Below are 17,766 nucleotides of genomic sequence, written 5' to 3'. Positions count from 1 at the left end.
GACATGAAGCAGATCCCACGGGAGGGAATTCCACCGGCATGGGGGCCACCCCAAAAAAGGCCAGTCTGGTATCTATCAGTCTGATGCTTTTGCAAAACATGATGGGAGGAAAAGGGCACAACTCCCGGGACCAATCTGAAGGTCTACACAGGTTTACAGGAACATAGGTGTTCCTTCGGATAATCAAGTCCCAAACCACTTAGTGCTTTCGAAAGGTCAGGAGCAATACTTTGAAATGTGGCCTTTGCAACCGTGAGATTGGGCTTCAGAAAAATAACCAGGCTATTTCTGGTGAGGTCTTTTAAAAAGAGACAGAGTTAGTTCTGTTTCATTTCTGAATCAATCCAATGTGGCTCGACACATTTTTTATTTATGATTTTCAGTTTTATACATTTCAATAAATTCCCAATCATTTTAAAATTTCAAAACTCGACTTCCTTCCCCCTTCTTTCTGCGGTTCCTTAAATTTATTTTTCATATTTTCCACCTTTCCAAATTAACTTAATTTACTCATTTATCCACCTGCTTTAAATATATACTTTTATGCAACTGCAGGTTATTACGATAATCTAATGTGGCTCGACTCTGGCAACAAACTGAGGCTGTGTCAATTGCACAAATGTGATTTAAGGCATTTGCTGAATTGCCCTTGATGGATCATGGTCCTGCTACTCCTTGCCTGCTCAGGATGGGAAGCAGGAGTCAGGAAAGAGGGAAGGGGAGGTTTTGTAGCTGGTTGATAAGCCAGAGCTGTGACCAAGAAACATGCTGATGCTTTGAGGGAACTGATGCTACCAGTGTAAAAGGTAAAGGGACCCCTGACCATTAGGTCCAGTCGTGACCGACTCTGGGGTTGCGGTGCTCACCTCGCTTTATTGGCCGAGGGAGCCAGTGTACAGCTTCCGGGTCATGTGGCCAGCATGACTAAGCCGCTTCTGGCGAACCAGAGCAGCCCACAGAAATGCCATTTATCTTCCTGTTGGAGTGGTATCTATTTATCTACCTACCTGCACTTTGACGTGCTATTGAACTGCTAGGTTGGCAGGAGCAAGGACCGAGCAACGGGAGCTCACCCCGTCACAGGGATTCGAACCACTGACTTTCTGATTGGCAAGTCCTAAGCTCTGTGGTTTAACCCACAGCGCCACCCGCGTCCCCATGCTACCAGTGTAGATGGCATTAAAATAGGATTACCGTATTTTTCGCACTATAGGACGCACTTTTCCCCCTCCAAAAATGAAGGGGAAATGTGTGTGCGTCCTATGGTGCGAATGCAGGCTTTCGCTGAAGCCTGGAGAGCGAGAGGGGTCGGTGCGCACCGACGCCTCTCGCTCTCCAGGCTTCAGGAGAGCCCCACCGCCAGCCCCACAAGCTCGGGGGACAGCGGGGAGGCGGAACGCCGCCATCCCGCTGTCCCCCGACTTGGTTAGAAGGCTGGCGGGGGGAGAAGCCTGCTCCTCCCCGTCGCCAGCCCTGCAAACTCGGGAGACAGCGGGAGAGGCGCAGCGCGCCATCCCCCTGTCCCCCGACTTGGCTAGAAGGCTGGCGGGGGGGAGAAGCCTGCTCCTCCCCTCGCCAGCCCCGCAGACTCGGGAGACAGCGGGAGAGGCGCAGCGCGCCCTTCCCGCTGTCCCCCGACTTGGCTAGAAGGCTGGCGGGGGGGGGGGGGGGAGAAGCCTGCTCCTCCCCTCGCCAGCCCCGCAAACTCGGGAGACAGCGGGAGAGGCGCAGCGCACCATCCCGCTGTCCCCCGACTTGGCTAGAAGGCTGGCGGGGGGGGGAGAAGCCTGCTCCTCCCCTCGCCAGCCCCGCAAACTCGGGAGACAGCGGGAGAGGCGCAGCGCACCATCCCGCTGTCTCCCGACTTGGCTAGAAGGCTGGCGGGGGGGAGAAGCCTGCTCCTCCCCTCGCCAGCCCCGCAAACTCGGGAGACAGCGGGAGAGGCGCAGCGCACCATCCCGCTGTCCCCCGACTTGGCTAGAAGGCTGGCGGGGGGGGGGAGAAGCCTGCTCCTTCCCTCGCCAGCCCCGCAAACTCAGGAGACAGCGGGAGAGGCGCAGCGCGCCATCCCGCTGTCCCCCGACTTGGCTAGAAGGCTGGCGGGGGGGAGAAGCCTGCTCCTCCCCTCGCCAGCCCCGCAAACTCGGGAGACAGCGGGAGAGGCGCAGCGTACCATCCCGCTGTCCCCCGACTTGGCTAGAAGGCTGGCGGGGAGGGAGAAGCCTGCTCCTCCCCTCGCCAGCCCCGCAAACTCGGGAGACAGCGGGAGAGGCGCAGCGCGCCATCCCGCTGTCTCCCGACTTGGCTAGAAGGCTGGCGGGGGGGAGAAGCCTGCTCCTCCCCTCGCCAGCCCCGCAAACTCGGGAGACAGCGGGAGAGGCGCAGCGCGCCATCCCGCTGTCCCCCGACTTGGCTAGAAGGCTGGCGGGGGGGAGAAGCCTGCTCCTCCCCGTCGCCAGCCCCGCAAACTCGGGGGACAGCGGGAGAGGCGCAGCGCACCATCCCGCTGTCTCCCGACTTGGCTAGAAGGCTGGCGGGGGGGAGAAGCCTGCTCCTGCCTGTCGCCAGCCCCGCAAACTCGGGGGACAGCGGGAGAGGCGCAGCGCGCCATCCCACTGTCTCCCGACATGGTTTGGAGACTGGCGGAGGGCTTCCTCCTCCCCCAGCCCCGCAAGCTCCCAGAGCGATGCCAAAGCTGCGCGCAGCTTCGGCATGGCTCTGGGTCCCGTTCTGGGGGAGGGGGAAGCTCGGGCTTCCCCCGCCCCAGCCCCGCGCCTGGCGGGGGGGGGAAAATAAATTTCCCCCCCTTTATTTCCCCCCCAAATCTACGTGCGTCCTATGGACCGGTGCGTCCTATCGTGCGAAAAATACGGTAATTAAATCTATAGGAAGAGGAGACTATTTTACACATCACTTGGGAAGACAGACAAACTACTGGAATTGGAAGAAGCAAAGTTCCCCAGTGTCGAAGCGATGATTCTTCAACATCAACTTTGTTGGACTGGCCATGTTGTGTGGGTGCCTGATTATCATCTTCCAAAACAACTACTCTGTTCTGAACTTAAAAATGGAAAGCGTAATACTGGTGGTCAACAAAAGAAGTTTAAAGACTGTCTCAAGGCAAATCTATATATATATAAAAGTAGTATAAACACCGACAACTGGGAAACACTTGCCTGTGAGCCCTCCAGTTGGAGAACAGCCTTTACCCAAAGTGTCATGGACTTTGAAGACACTCGAACTCAGGACGCAAGGGAGAAATGTGCTAAGAGGAAGGCACGCTTGGCAAACCCTCACCGTGATCAACTCCCACCCAGAAACCTATGTCCCCACTGTGGAAGGAGATGTGGATCCAGAATTGGCCTCCACAGTCACTTACTGACTCACTGTTAAGACCATGTTTAGGGAAGACAATCCCAGTACGCTTCCAAGCACAGTTCAAAGTGTTGGTGCTGACCTTTAAGGCCCTAAACGGCCTCAGCCCAGTATACCTGAAAGAGCATCTCCACCCCCATCGTTCTGCCCGGATGCTGAGGTCCAGCGCCGAGGGCCTTCTGGCGGTTCCCTCACTGCAAGAAGCAAAGTTACAGGGAACCAGGCAGAAGGCTTTCTCAGTAGTGGCATCCGCCCTGTGGAACGCCCTCCCATGTCAAAGAGATAAACAACTACCTGACATTTAGAAGACATCTAAAGGCAGCCCTGTTCAGGGAAGTTTTTAATGTGTGACATTTTAATGCATTTTTAATCTTTCTTGGAAGCCGCCCAGAGTGGCTGGGGAAACCAGCCAGATGGGCGGGGTACAAATAAAAAAATATTATTATTATTACTCAGCTACATGGGATCACCAAAGAAGGAAGAAGAATATGCTCTGTCTCCAGGGTCAGAGGGCTCATGTGCTTGTATTCTGCTTGCAGCTTTCCCACAGACATCTGAGAAGATGCTAGACTAGATGACCCACTGACCTGCTCCAATGGGGCTTTTTCTGACGTTCTTATCGAAGCCACACAAATCCCACTTCATCTCACCTTTCTCGCTCGGCACATACAAGAATCCTTTGTTTGGTCCATCGGGGCTGGAGCTAAGGAGGCAGCCGGGTGGAGCCATGCAGACTCGGCCGTGGTAAGGGGGCTTGTGGGACTGGGCAAAGTAGAGCTTCCTAGAAGAAGGAAAGAGGAGAGTAATGAAGCTGGACGATCAATACGAGCGCTACGGAACATCACGCTCATCCCTTGGGGCTTCAGGGACGTGGCAAAACCGTTTCGATGTCTGCATCTCCTCCTCCGTCCAACAGAGTTGACTCAGATTTTGCAGCTTTGACAGTAGAGGCCAACAGGTAAATCGTCTGCCGATAGGGCAACAAAGGATGGTGAATGTCCATATTTTTGCCACTCATATTTTGCCACTTTTCTATAGGATTCTATGGGATTATATAGTGGTACCCTGGTTCTCAAATGCCTTGGAACTCAAACAACTTGGAACCCAAACACTGCAAACCTGGAAGTAAGTGTTCCGGTTTGCGAACATTTTCCGGAAGCCGAACATGCTCCGTTTTGAGTGTTACGCTTCCGATTTGAGTGGTACACTTCTGTTTTGAGTGTTACGCTGAGGTCTGTCTGTTTTTGCGGCTTTTTTGTTTTGTTTTTGTGACTGTGTGGAATCCAGTTCACCTACTGATTGATTGATTGATTGTGTGACTGCAGTACGTTGTTTATTCCTTTCATTTTACGGATCAATAGTCTCGTTAGATAGCAAAATTCATGTTAAATTGCTGTTTTAGGGGTTGTTTTTAAAAGTCTGGAACATATTAATCCATTTTGCATTACTTTCTATGGGAAAGCGCACCTTGGTTTTGGAACGCTTTGGTTTTGGAACAGACTTCCGAAACGGATTAAGTTTGAGAACCAAGATACCATTGTATAGGGATTTTCTATGGGATTATATAGACTGTACCTTCAGGGTCCAGGGCAAGGTACCACTTAAAAAAAAATGCATACACACACCCAATTGGTATTTCTATTACTACTTCTATTATTTCTATTATACTTCTATTATATTTCTATACTTCTATTATTACTTTTACTAGTAAAATATATTTATTACCTGCCATTCACCCTAAGGTCCCAGGGCAGGTTACAGCATTATAACACAATATGGAAACATGATCTTATCGTTTGTGGCATTGCTTTTCTCCCTCTACAAAAGCCATTTATCTGCTCTGCGTTGGTTAATTTTTTTAAGTCATGGGCCATATGATGCCAAACAGGCACGCCACAGTAAGCTTCTGTATCTCTCAAACATTTGCACAGTTATATGTAATAAAATGAAATAATTAAAATCAAGGGGGGGGGGGAAGAGTGAGATGTCACTACTTCAGCACCCGATAATAAAAAGAATAATCCTTTGCCCAGGGACTGTGAACAAACCAAACCAAATTATGTCTAATTTTAATTCAGTTGCCCTGTCTTTCTTTATATCTGTGTGCATATGCTTTCTTAAATTAAAGAAACAAACAATTAAGAAGAACTTCCAAACACACAAAAAATACACCACAGATGTAAAGAAGGACACCTTCAGCATCTGCCAGAAGCTGTGAATTGAAGGCACCTTCTGCACCTCTGTGGGGAGAGAGTTCTGCAGCTTCGGGGCCACCACAGAAAAGACTCTCGTCCAGGAACGGCCAAGAGAGCCCCCTCTGTCAATCTCAGCACCCAAGAAGGTTGGTATGGAAGAAGGCAATCTTCCAGGGTTATCAGGCCTGAGACATTTAAGGCTTTATGCTCCTTGAATTCGGCCTGGAAATGAACTGCCAGTGCAGCTGCTTTAAAACAGGGGTTATACGAGGCGTAAAGGGGACCCCAGCCAAGAATGCGGCTGCTGTAAAGTAAAGGTAAAGGGACCCCTGACCATTAGGTCCAGTCATGACAGACTCTGGGGTTGCAGTGCTCATCTCGCTTTATACAGCTTCCGGGTCATGTGGCCAGCATGACTAAGCCGCTTCTGGCGAACCAGAGCAGTGCATGGAAACACCATTTACCTTCCCACTGGAGCGGTACCTATTTATCTACTTGCACTTTGATGTGCTTATGGCTGCTGTAGCTGTTGTTAAAGTTGCAAAACAACGAAGCATGGGATGGTGCGATGGAGAAATTTCTGAAAGAACAATGGGATATCAGCTCCGCCCAAGGCATGATGGAGAACAGCAACAACCGGGGACAGATAGATATAACATTTTATAAGGACAGGAAGAAACTCAGCGGACAGAATAATTGTCACACACAGGAAGAACAAGGATATAGTTTGAGTGCCTCACTTGTAGTTCTATAAATCACTTAATGTGTCAGCATGAATGGTAGTTATTAATACAGTGGTACCTCTAGTTAGGGACTCGATCTGTTCCGGGGTGCCATTCGCACCCCGAAAAGTCTGCAAGTAGAGTGCCACTTCTGCGCATGTGTGAGGTGCGCTGAGCACTTCTGCGCATGTGCATGAGGCGAAATCTGGAAGCATACACTTCCAGGTTTGCCGCATTCATATCCTGAAAAAACACAACCGGAGACTGAAATAAAAAGAGGTACGACTATATTGCAGTTGTTGTATAAGGGATTATTATTTTGATTAGAAAGCAATTGAAATTAATAAGATTTTGGAACGCAGAAATAAAGAAAAGCATCAAACCATCAATTCTAGCATGTGGACCGGGGGGGGGCACCTAAATCATATAATTCGGTATTTGGATGATTGGTATTAGCAGTGCTTTTTTTCTAAAATAATGTTTAGGGGTACTCTCGTTTTGACTCAAGAAAATCACCATGTTATAGTTCAAATAGGGAAAAATAAACACAGTAAATGGACAAAAGTACAAAGATTCACAAAATGTTTAGGGGTATCCATCCCCCTGTGTCCCCCCCAGAAAAAAGCACTGGGTATTAGTAGTTATATTATTATTTTGTATTGTTATAATGAGGTTATTATTGGATTGTAATTGAAAAATTAATAAAAAATAGGGGTCAGCAATTTTTTTCAGCAGAAGGCTGGTCCACTGTCCTTCAGACCTTGTGGGGGGCCAGACTATATTTTTTTGGGGGAAATATGAACGAATTCCTATGCCCCACAAATAACCCAGAGATGCATTTTAAATAAAAGGACACATTCTACTCATGTGAAAACACACGGATTCCTGGACTGTCCGTGGGCCGGATTTAGATTGGGCTGTATCTGGCCCCCGGGTCTTAGTTTGCCTGCCCATGGACTAGATGACCCTCCTGGTCTATTCTAACCCATGTCAGAGTTTAGTCACCGGGCGTTTACCTCGTGCGCTGCTGTTCCTTTGCAGCCACGTAGAAACTGAAGTCGAATTTCCACCCTCTCTTGGCGTCACACGACAAGGTAGTCACCATCCACTTCTTGGGGCCCGTCTGTTGGACATGCCCTACTGTGGACATACAAGCGGTCAGCCTCTTGGTGAAGTTACCGTAAGGAACTCTATACACCTAAGCAATGGATTAATGAAAACAGAAGACTTCACTAACACATGTCTTGGAGCCGAGGAAAATGGGACGTAAAAAAAAGGAGAGATATTAGCATCGCACACTTTCCCCTGCATGAAGTGGCAACTAGATGATAATAATAAATTTTATTTATACCCTGCCCTCCCCGGCCAGAGCCGGGCTCAGGGCGGCTAACACCATTAAAATTACAGTAAAAACTTAGTACTACTACTACTACTACTACTACTACTACTACTACTACTACTAAAATCAATTTAAAATACAGGTTAAAATGCAATTTAAAATACAGCCTCATTTTAAAAGTAGCCCATAGATCAAAACCATAAGGGGAGGGAAACATAAGGGTCAGACTGAGTCCAAACCAAAGGCCATGTGGAACAGCTCCGTCTTGCAGGCCCTGTGGAAAGATGTCAAGTCCCGCAGGGCCCTAGTCTCTTGCGACAGAGCATTCCACCAAGTTGGGGCCAGTACTGAAAAGGCCCTGGCCCTAGTTGAGACCAATCTAACCACCTTGTGACCTGGGACCTCCAAAATCTTGTCATTTGTGGACCTTAAGGTCCTCTGCGGGGCATACCAGGAGATAAGATCTTTCGGGCTTGCTGTGTACACACACACCAGATTGTGTGCTAAAACTATTGCACAAGCCCAGCTCCCTCTAACCAGTAACCAAGCTGCAAGGACTAGACATTAGGAAGGACTTTGGGGTGGCAAGAGCTGTTCAACTGTGGAACGGACTCCCTTGCAAAGAGATAGACTCCCTTTGCATTTAAACAGAGGCTGGTTGGGCCATGTGTCGGGGATTCTTTTGCGGAGATTCCTGCATGACAGGGGGTTGGGCTAGATGACCCTCTGGGTCCCTTCCAACTCTACAATTCAAATAATAATAATAATAATAATAATAATAATAATAATAATAATAATAATATTTATACCCCACCCATCTGGCTGGGTTTCCCCAGCCACTCTGGGCAGCTCCCAATAATATTAAATAATAAATAAATAAATAATAATAAAACCATTAAAAACTTCCCTAAACAGGGAAAAATTCCCTGCAAATTGCATGAGATAGCAGTGGGTGAGGCCAAGTGTAGTTTAGTGACATCGGGAGGGACAAACATCCCCCTCTCCTGCCCTAAACAGGGAACCTTGAGCGCTATCAGACAATTACTAATAATATACAAATAAAGCCAGTCTCACATAGTGCAAGAGGACTCGGGGGAGGGGGAGGAAATCCTATGTGTTTACCCCAGAGACGTTCCCCATATCTCGGCCTTCCCTGCCCTGCACGGAGCTGCATTAATGAGAGCATTGCGTCTCAGCCACACGGGTAATTGATAGGTGCTCTGGAAACTCACCAGGAAAGAGGGGATGTCCCCGTCTCCTGCTGACACCGTCTGCCACGGCGCTGGGACGGTGGCATTGAGAGAGAATCTGTAGACCACTGGCCGCCCTTTGCCTTTGGATTTGAAGATGTAGACTGTTCCCTGGGGGTCTGCTGCAGAACATGGTACAGTCAGCCTGAGGGAGTCCTGAAAAATCCACCCACCAGCCGGACTTCGCCCTCAACATCACCCCAAACAATTGGGCTAGACGAGCCTTCCAGACCTTCCCAGACCTGGGTGCCAGCAGAGGACTAAGAGAAAACCATTGTTTTTTTGGGGGGTTAAAGGTAAAGGTAAAGGGACCCCTGACCATTAGGTCCAGTCGTAACCGACTCTGGGGTTGCGGCGCTCATCTTGCTTTATTGGCCGAGGGAGCCGGCGTACAGCTTCCGGGTCCTGTGGCCAGCATGACTAAGCCGCTTCTGGGGAACCAGAGCAGCGCACGGAAACGCCGTTAACCTTCCCGCCGGAGCAGTACCTATTTATCTACTTGCACTTTGACGTGCTTTCGAACTGCTAGGTGGGCAGGAGCAGGGACCGAGCAACGGGAGCTCACCCTGTCGCGGGGATTCGAACCACCGACCTTCTGATCGGCAAGTCCTAGGCTCTGTGGTTTAACCCACAGCGCCACCTGCGTCCCTATGTTGGGGGGGTTAAAGGTTCTCTAAAGGCAGCATATTCACAGAGGAGGCTGGCTTCCCAGTGGCGTAGCGTGGGGGGTGCAGGGGGGGGCCGCACTGGGCGCAACATCTGGGGGTTAGGGTTAGGTGGCGCAAATCCACGGGTTAGGGGGCTCAAATTACTTGCCTTGCCCCGGGTGCTGACAACCCATGCTATGCCACTGTGGCTTCCGCCTCTCTGTATGAGTCACTGCTATTGATCACATTCTGCCACTGGGTGGGGTGGGGTGGATTGTCGGATCCGTTCCTTTTCCATGTGGAATATCCTATCCACGCCATGAATCCAAAACACATTTAAATCACATGGCTCCCCCCCCCAAGAATCCTAGGAACTGTATTTGGTTAAGTTGCAGCTCTGTGAGGAGTCGACTACGGTTCCCATCAGTCTTTGAAGGAAGCATGATGCTTTAAATGTATGTGTGGATATGACATGCGATTGAAAGGTTCAAATCATTCCACATGCAGAGGTGCGACACCGGCAAGAGAAAGAGGCAGCCTGTCCCATCTCTGTATGAATATTTCTTCTGAGCTTGCCTTCACCCAAGCCTAAATCAGTGACACATGCAGAAAAATAGAAAGCTTATACAGTGGTACCTCGGGTTACATACGCTTCAGGTTACAGACCCTGCTAACCCAGAAATAGTACCTCGGGTTAAGAACTTTGCTTCAGTATGAGAACAAAAATCGTGCTCCGGCAGTGCGGCGGCAGCGGGAGGCCCCAGTTTCAGGTTAAGAATGGACTTCCGGAACGAATGAAGTACTTAACCCGAGGTACCACTGTACTACATTTCTCAATCCAAGATGTACCCAGCAAGAGAACAACCTGAGATAAAGAAATGGTGTCTATGTTTGCATATTTTCCTCTCCCCTCCTCCTCTCTCTTTCCTTTTGTGACTTTTAGATTGCCCTGTTTCTATTCAACTGATGTGAGCTGCTTTGGGCACCTTTGCGGCTGAAGAGCAGTGTTAACTCACCTTGTACGATTCCATCCCCTGCAGCGCTTCCTCGGCTACCCCACACAAGGCCAGATCCCCGCTTCTTCTTCTCCAGAGAGGTGCGGATGTTATTCTGCAGATTACGAGGTTTTTCCTGAAACAAGCCTGTCGCACAATGTTAGTCAGGGACAAAAGGATCTCCAGCATCAAGAGGAGGACAACTAGGCTGGCCAGCCCCCCACCATCTTGAACTCTTACCCCAATCCGACCTGGAAGTCACAGGGATCAAACCTGGGGCCATTTGCATGTGTACCTTCTACTTTGCCACTGAGCAACAGCCCTTCCCTTAAGACACAGGAACATCCGAAGCTGCCCTATACTGGCCCATCAGTATTGTCTACTCTGACTGGCAGTGACTCTTTGGGGCTTCAGACAGGGAGCCTTATCCCAATTCTGTATGCATATTCTAACCACTGAACTATCTATCTATCTATCTATCTATCTATCTATCTATCTATCTATCTATCATTTATTTATTTATTTATTTATTTATTTATTTATTTATTATTACCGCCTTTCAATCTTACAATACTCAAGGCAGTTTACAAGCTGAAGAAACAAAAAATGTACATCTCTGTCAGGGAACTGCCATCGGAACGAGAGGAGGAGGGGCTCCACGACGATGCTGGAGAGGGGCCAAGTAGGGAGAGAGGCAGGTCTCCTGTTGGGGAAGAAAATCAGCGCGACACCAGGGATGGAGGGGGGCCAATGGGGGAAGCGGAGAGCAGGCTCACAGACTCTTCACTGGACACCAGCGGAGAGAGCACAGGTCCTCCGCTACCCACGCCCACCCTGTGCAGGAGACTTCCGCGCAGGGAGAGTAGGAGGAGACTGGGCGTCAAACAACTTTTATGTTGGAAAAGGTTGAAGAAACGCCCACTGTCGGATTCTGCCAGCGACTGAACAGCCACGAAGTGAGGGGCTGTCCAGCCAGGAAAGGTTTAACCAGGCCACCTAGCCAGGAGTGGCGGCAACTTACGCACGAGCAACCCCATAACCATTACAATCTCATAACAATCTACTGCAATACAAAAATGTGATAGTAAAACATTAAAATAGGCAACCTACCTCAAATGAGTAACATTCAACAATCATTAGAATAGTATAAAACAATATCAACGTATAAAAGTTAAACAGAAATCCACTCAACAGTTACAATAATATCTAAACTATAATCAATAAAATGGCAAGCCACAGTACATAAAACAATACAATACACATTGAGAAGCAGAGGGTAGCTATGGCCCTTCCCCTTCTTATGCACCGTATTTTTCGCTCTATAAGACGCACTAGACCGTAAGACGCACCTAGTTTTTGGAGGAGGAAACAAGAAAAAAAATATTCTGAATCTCAGAAGCCAGAACAACAAGAGGGATCACTGCGCAGCGAAAGCAGTGATCCCTCTTGCTGTTCTGGCTTCTGGGATAGCTGCGCAGCCTGCATTCACTCCATAAGACGCAGAGACATTTCCCCTTACTTTTTAGGAGGGAAAAAGTGAGTCTTAAAGAGCAAAAAATACGGTACTTATTTATTTCTCCAAGGAGCTCAAGGTGGCTGTCCCCAACTTATTTAATCAACCCTGTTAGGCTGAGAGGCGATGACTGGTCAAGGTCACCCAGACAGCTTCACGAGTGAGCATGAATTCGAACCTTGGTCTCCCACTCCTTTGCCTGACACTCGAACCCAGTGGGAGTTGTAGTCCAAAAACAGCCAGAGACCCCAGTTTGGGAAACACTGCTCTAACCATTACACCACACTGGGGAGGAGTTTCTTTCACCCTTTGGTCATGATCTTGGGAGAGGCTGATAGGAGCCTAAGTCATAGTGACTTCTCCCACAATTTGATGCGAGTTCTGCACCACAACCAGCTCCAAAACACAATCTTGCCCCATAAAATCCAGCTTCGGGTGCAAGGCTGTGCTCTCCAACCCACGCAGGCCCCCTTCCCACCCAAGCCCCCTTAAAAACACTGAATGGAATAAAAAATAAACCGAGAATTGAATTTGTATCAAAATGGGAGGCCCTCAGAACATATCTTAAACAAAATTATGTCATGTTAAAATCTGTAGCAGCTTTTGAGTGATCCCAGCAGTTTTTATTAATTGCTCATATAAATATAAACATTTATAAATTGTGAAAATATTAACATAAAAAATAGTATTTTGATATGGCAGTAAATTTATGTAAAAAGAATTAAGGAATAAATGGGAAGTCGGGTATAAAATATGACGAGATTTTTTTAAATTTTTATTGTAACATGAAATTGTAATCGCAATTTTTTGTCACGATTTTTGTCTTAATAACAGATTGTGTAAATTTCATTTTCTTTGCTTTTTCCTCCCCTCTTAAGTTGTACCCTCTTTTCAGTATTGTTCCCCTTCTTTTGTATGTAATAAGCATGGAAATAAAAAAGGGGAAAGAACTTATAAATAAAATAAATTAAAAACACTGAATGGAAAAGCAGGGTGGTACTATTTTGGAATCTCCAGGAAGGATGGCTCTCTGTTGACCAGCAATCTCCGAACACAGGTGGGTCTCTAGCCAAGAGGCCCAACTCACCTGAACAGGTGACGCAGGAGATGCCCTCAGCGCTCAGGTTGTACTTTAGGTCCAGCAGGACCTGGATGTTGGTGTCGGGCCTGAAGAGAAGGGGAGCCCGGCTTGCTGGGCGGAGGCGGCTGGCGAAGAAGACGGACAGAAGGAGAACAGAGAGGAAGAGCCCTGAAGGAAGAAAGGGGAAGAGGGTCAAAGATGGACCATGTCAGCATCTTTTCACCTCACATCCCACTTCCGCACAGGAACAATGTCAGCCTTATAGTTGCTTTTTGTGAATGTGTACTAATGTTTATATGTAGAACACCTGAGCATGGGCTAAGTTTGTTTTACCTCTGTGGGCTGAGTGGATTACTTTGCAAAACAAATTTTGTATCTGTGGACTGCTATTACTTTAGATCTGAAAATGGATTATATTTATGAGTTTACATGTATTAGGTGGGACACGGGTGGCGCTGTGGATTAAACCACAGAGCCTAGGGCTTGCCGATCAGAAGGTCGGCGGTTCGAATCCCTGCGATGGGGTGAGCTCCCGTTGCTCAGTCCCTGCTCCTGCCAACCTAGCAGTTTGAAAGCATGTCAAAGTGCAAGTAGATAAATAGGTACCACTCCAGTGGGTAGGTAAACGGCGTTTCCGTACGCTGCTCTGGTTCGCCAGAAGCGGCTTAGTCCTGCTGGCCACATGACCCAGAAGCTGTACGCCGGCTCCCTTGGCCAATAAAGCGAAATGAGCGCCGCAACCCCAGAGTCGGCCACGACTGGACCTAATGGTCAGGGGTCCATTTACCTATATCTTACATGTATTACATCTGAGCATGGATTGCTTTACCTCTGTTGTGCCATATGGGTCACTTTAAGAAAGAAATTTTGTATCTGTGGATTGCCAACACCTGTTACTCAAACCAATATTGTGCTTGTCCGTATAATCCTGCTTTGTAACAGTTGTTTCTTACTGCGACCAATACTATGCTATAAGATCCACTATCCGGTAATATTACATATGGTATGTACAGTTGTTCATGGTTTTTTATGTTAATTTCGCTGTAAAAATGTGAGAGATTACGATATTGTATTTATTTGCATTACCTAGAGCCTGTTCTACCGATGAAGCCTAGGATGGCAAAACAAGGCTAATACTCTGGAAATCCTTGTCTTAGCCTCTGTGAAAGCATTATGTGGAACTGTAACAACCCTTCTTGTGGATTAATGGACTGTTTGAACAGACAGGTGGAATAGATACTTATACAGTGGTTCCTCGGGTTACATATGCTTCAGGTTGCATACGCTTCAGTTTACAGACTCCGCTAACCCAGAAATAGTGCTTCAGGTTAAGAACTTTGCTTCAGGATGAGAACAGAAATCATGCTCCGGCAGCATGGCGGCAGCAGGAGGCCCATTAGCTAAAGTGGTGCTTCAGGTTAAGAACAGATTCAGGTTAGGTACGGATCTTCGGAACGAATTAAGTTCTTAACCTGAGGTACCACCCACTGTACATGTATGGACCTTATGCATGAACTGACTAGAGAATGAACTGATCCACTGGGTCTTCTGCTTTTTTTGTTGAACTTTATAAGACTCCCGTTGAAATCTATAATTTGATACAATGAATAGTATATCTTATTTATTCAAAAGTACAGCCGGTTACGTCTTGTGTGTTTATTGAGCATTGTGGACCCAGCAGGGAATAAGGAGATGAGGCACAGCAGGTTGGATCCCGACTCAGAGTAGACCCAACTAACGTGTTAGACATGACTAACTTTGGCCCCATTTATTTTGATGGCTCTGCTCTGCACTGGATCCAACCCCAGGTGCTCAGGATAATCATGACTCGCTTGATGCAAGGAAGGGAAAGAGTTTCCACCCTGAGGGCGGAACATTCACACCCTGGACAGGCTTCTGGGGGGCCACATGCCAGTGGGGTGGAGATAGCCAGATGGAAGAGCTGGCAGGGAAACAGCTAGGGCTCTCAATTTTGTTCCAATCCTGCAAAACAGAGGAGGTTTCTATGCACACGGGACACACAGGAGAGAGCTTTCCATTCTCCTTCCAAACAAGGAAGAGGCATTATCACAGTTCACAGTCCTGCCAGAGGGGTGTGGCTGTGTGTGTGTGACTTAGGGGAGGTGGGTGTGGTCTGGGGTGGATAGGCGTGGCCTAAGGATAGGGGCGTGGTCTGCGGAGATTCCTGAAGCCAAGTCAGAGAGACCTGCCAGGTCCCATGTGGCCATCAGGTCTGGAGTCCCTCAGCTCTGATACAGTGGTGCCTCGCAAGACAAAATTAATCCGTTCCGCGAGTCTCGTCGTCTTGCGGTTTTTTCGTCTTGCGAAGCACGGCTATTAGTGGCTTAGCGGCTATTAGCGGCTTAGCGGCTTAGCAGCTATTAGCGGCTTAGCGGCTATTAACGGCTTAGCGGCTTAGCGGCTATTAACGGCTTAGCAGCTTAGCGGCTTTAAGAAAAAGGAAACAAACTCGCAAGAACTCGCAAGACGTTTCGTCTTGCAAAGCAAGCCCATAGGGAAAATCGTCTAGCGAAGCGACGCAAAAACCGAAAAACCCTTTCGTCTTGGGCGTTTTTCGTTTTGCGAGGCATTCGTCTTGCGGGGCACCACTGTATTATCCAAGCTTTGAGTAATTAAGTGATTTCTGTTTTGGAAAACCACAAAAGCCACTTTTGGCAGGTGGGGGGAGGGCAGCTGGGCCGAATAGCATACCTGAGTCTCTTGTTCTACAAATTGTAATAACAGAAGTTTACATTTGAACCTTTCAATGGAATTGCTCTTATCTGTAGTCCAATAGATTTGCTTTTTATATTGCTTTAATTTTATTAGCGTTTAATTACCTTTTAATAATGATCTTTTACATGCTTTCAGCTCTTTGTATTTTATCTGTGTAGTTTTAAGCTGCCTCAAGTCCTGGTTTGGGGAAAAGCCAGGATATGAATACACTGATTATGATTAATAATAATATAGTTTATTTTGTGCATTTTGATTATATTAATAATAATATAGTTTCCTTTGTGCATTTTGATTATATTAATAACAATATAGTTTCCTTTGTGCATTTTGATCATATTTCATTGGATTTTAAATATAGAAGTCCTTCTTCTAAATTTCAGTGGTTCTGTAACTGGTTTCTACAGTTTGCAAACTGCTTTGGAACCCAATTGGGCATTGAGCAGAATTTAAATTAATAGGTAATCATATAGCAATAAATATTGGATCTCCACAAAACAGACCCAGGAATGCTTACCGACAATCACCCATCTGCTCTTCACGGCTGACCACAAAACCCAGACCTGGAGGAGCTCTTGAAGGTGAGCGATGAGATGCCCCTGGCTGTTATTCTTGGTGGGGAGTTGAAGACTCTCAGGCAGCACTGAGACCAAGGGAACATCTCCCATTTCCAGAGTCACTAGCAGAGGAGCAAAGAACACTTTTAAGGACAAAGGCTCCTTTCCCTTCCTTTCCATCTGTCCCAAATCTTCCAGCATTCACCTTCACTGGGTTAACCTCTGATAATGAGAGGAAGGAAAGTCCTCCTTCACACAGTGAATAAGTTAGACGGCGGAACTCTCTCCCACAGGAGCCAGTGAGGGCCACCAACCCAGATGGCTTTAAAAGAAGGTTGGGCAAGTGCATTGAGACGGAGAGGTTTGCTGTCAGTGCCGACTAGCCACCAATAGTTATCATTCATTCCTTTTCTTCACATCCCACCTGTTCCTCTAAGAAGCTCATGGGGGTGCACAGAGTTCTCCTCTTTCCCTTTTTATTCTCACAACAATCCTGTGAGGTAGGTTGTGCTCACTGCCACTGGCCCACGGTCAGACCCAGTGAGCTTCATGTCTGAGTGGGGAGATTTGAACCAGGGTCTCTGACCACTACACCAAACTGACTCTATCTTTTTGTAGCACCCAGACCCGTACACAGATTGCCCACTGCAGTTGCACCCTAGATTTGCACCAATGGACCATATCATATCTGCAGCTTTATTTTCAATCTCTCTCTCCTACCAATCCTAGGGTTGAAATTTGCAAAGATTTACGATAATCCTCTTCGTCCCCTCAAAAATTCTGAAATGATAACCCCTCCATTTAGCACCTCCCTATTGTTAGTCTTGTTACACCCCCCAAAAAAATCCTGAAAGCATGGGTGTAGCCAGGGGGTCAGGGGGGGGTCAGCTGCTCCCCCCGAAATCAAGTAAATAAATAAAAAATACTTAGCTAAAAGTAGAAATTGTCAGTATCTATGTCACAACTAAAGGTCCCAACCAAAGAAGAATGGCAACTTAAATTGACAGAATATGTACAACTTGCAGGCTTCACATATAGAATAAGAGAACAAGAAGAACATACATTTAAAGAAGGTTGGAAAGCGTTTGTTGAATATATGGGGAATAATTGTGTACAGCGGAAAATGCTGGCAGCATTAAGATAAATTCAACAGTGTAAATAAGTTTTGATGGATGCAGTAATGGAATACCAAATGGTAGTTTTTGTAAAATATGCAGGGATTTTATGATATGTAAAATGAACCATGGAAAGAGATGAAGGGAAGTCATAGATATCTTAAGGATGTAAAATGTTTATCTTAAAATGTAACACAGAAAATTATATATATGCGCATGGAAATCATAGAAAAATTCTGACAGA

The 17,766-nt window shown here is 47.3% G+C and overlaps 1 protein-coding gene across 3 annotated transcripts in view; it reads right to left on the bottom strand.

Annotated features, from left to right (window-relative positions):
• DISP3 (dispatched RND transporter family member 3) overlaps positions 1-17,766 on the bottom strand; it is a 99,856-nt gene that overhangs the window by 14,883 nt on the left and 67,207 nt on the right. For 2 of the 3 annotated variants that reach the window (XM_053400961.1, XM_053400963.1), the window contains exons 9-14: positions 16,368-16,529; positions 13,124-13,285; positions 10,545-10,670; positions 8,864-9,003; positions 7,309-7,490; positions 4,026-4,156 (exon numbers count right to left, since the gene is read on the bottom strand). In XM_053400961.1, coding sequence (XP_053256936.1) covers positions 4,026-4,156; positions 7,309-7,490; positions 8,864-9,003; positions 10,545-10,670; positions 13,124-13,285; positions 16,368-16,529 — 903 coding nt within the window. The remainder of the gene's footprint in view (positions 1-4,025; positions 4,157-7,308; positions 7,491-8,863; positions 9,004-10,544; positions 10,671-13,123; positions 13,286-16,367; positions 16,530-17,766) is intronic. The other variant, XM_053400962.1, reaches the window with a different exon arrangement.

Source organism: Podarcis raffonei, chromosome 8, assembly GCF_027172205.1.
Source record: "Podarcis raffonei isolate rPodRaf1 chromosome 8, rPodRaf1.pri, whole genome shotgun sequence".
NCBI classification, from domain to species: domain Eukaryota; kingdom Metazoa; phylum Chordata; class Lepidosauria; order Squamata; family Lacertidae; genus Podarcis; species Podarcis raffonei.
This window is presented reverse-complemented; position numbering and strand designations above follow the sequence as displayed.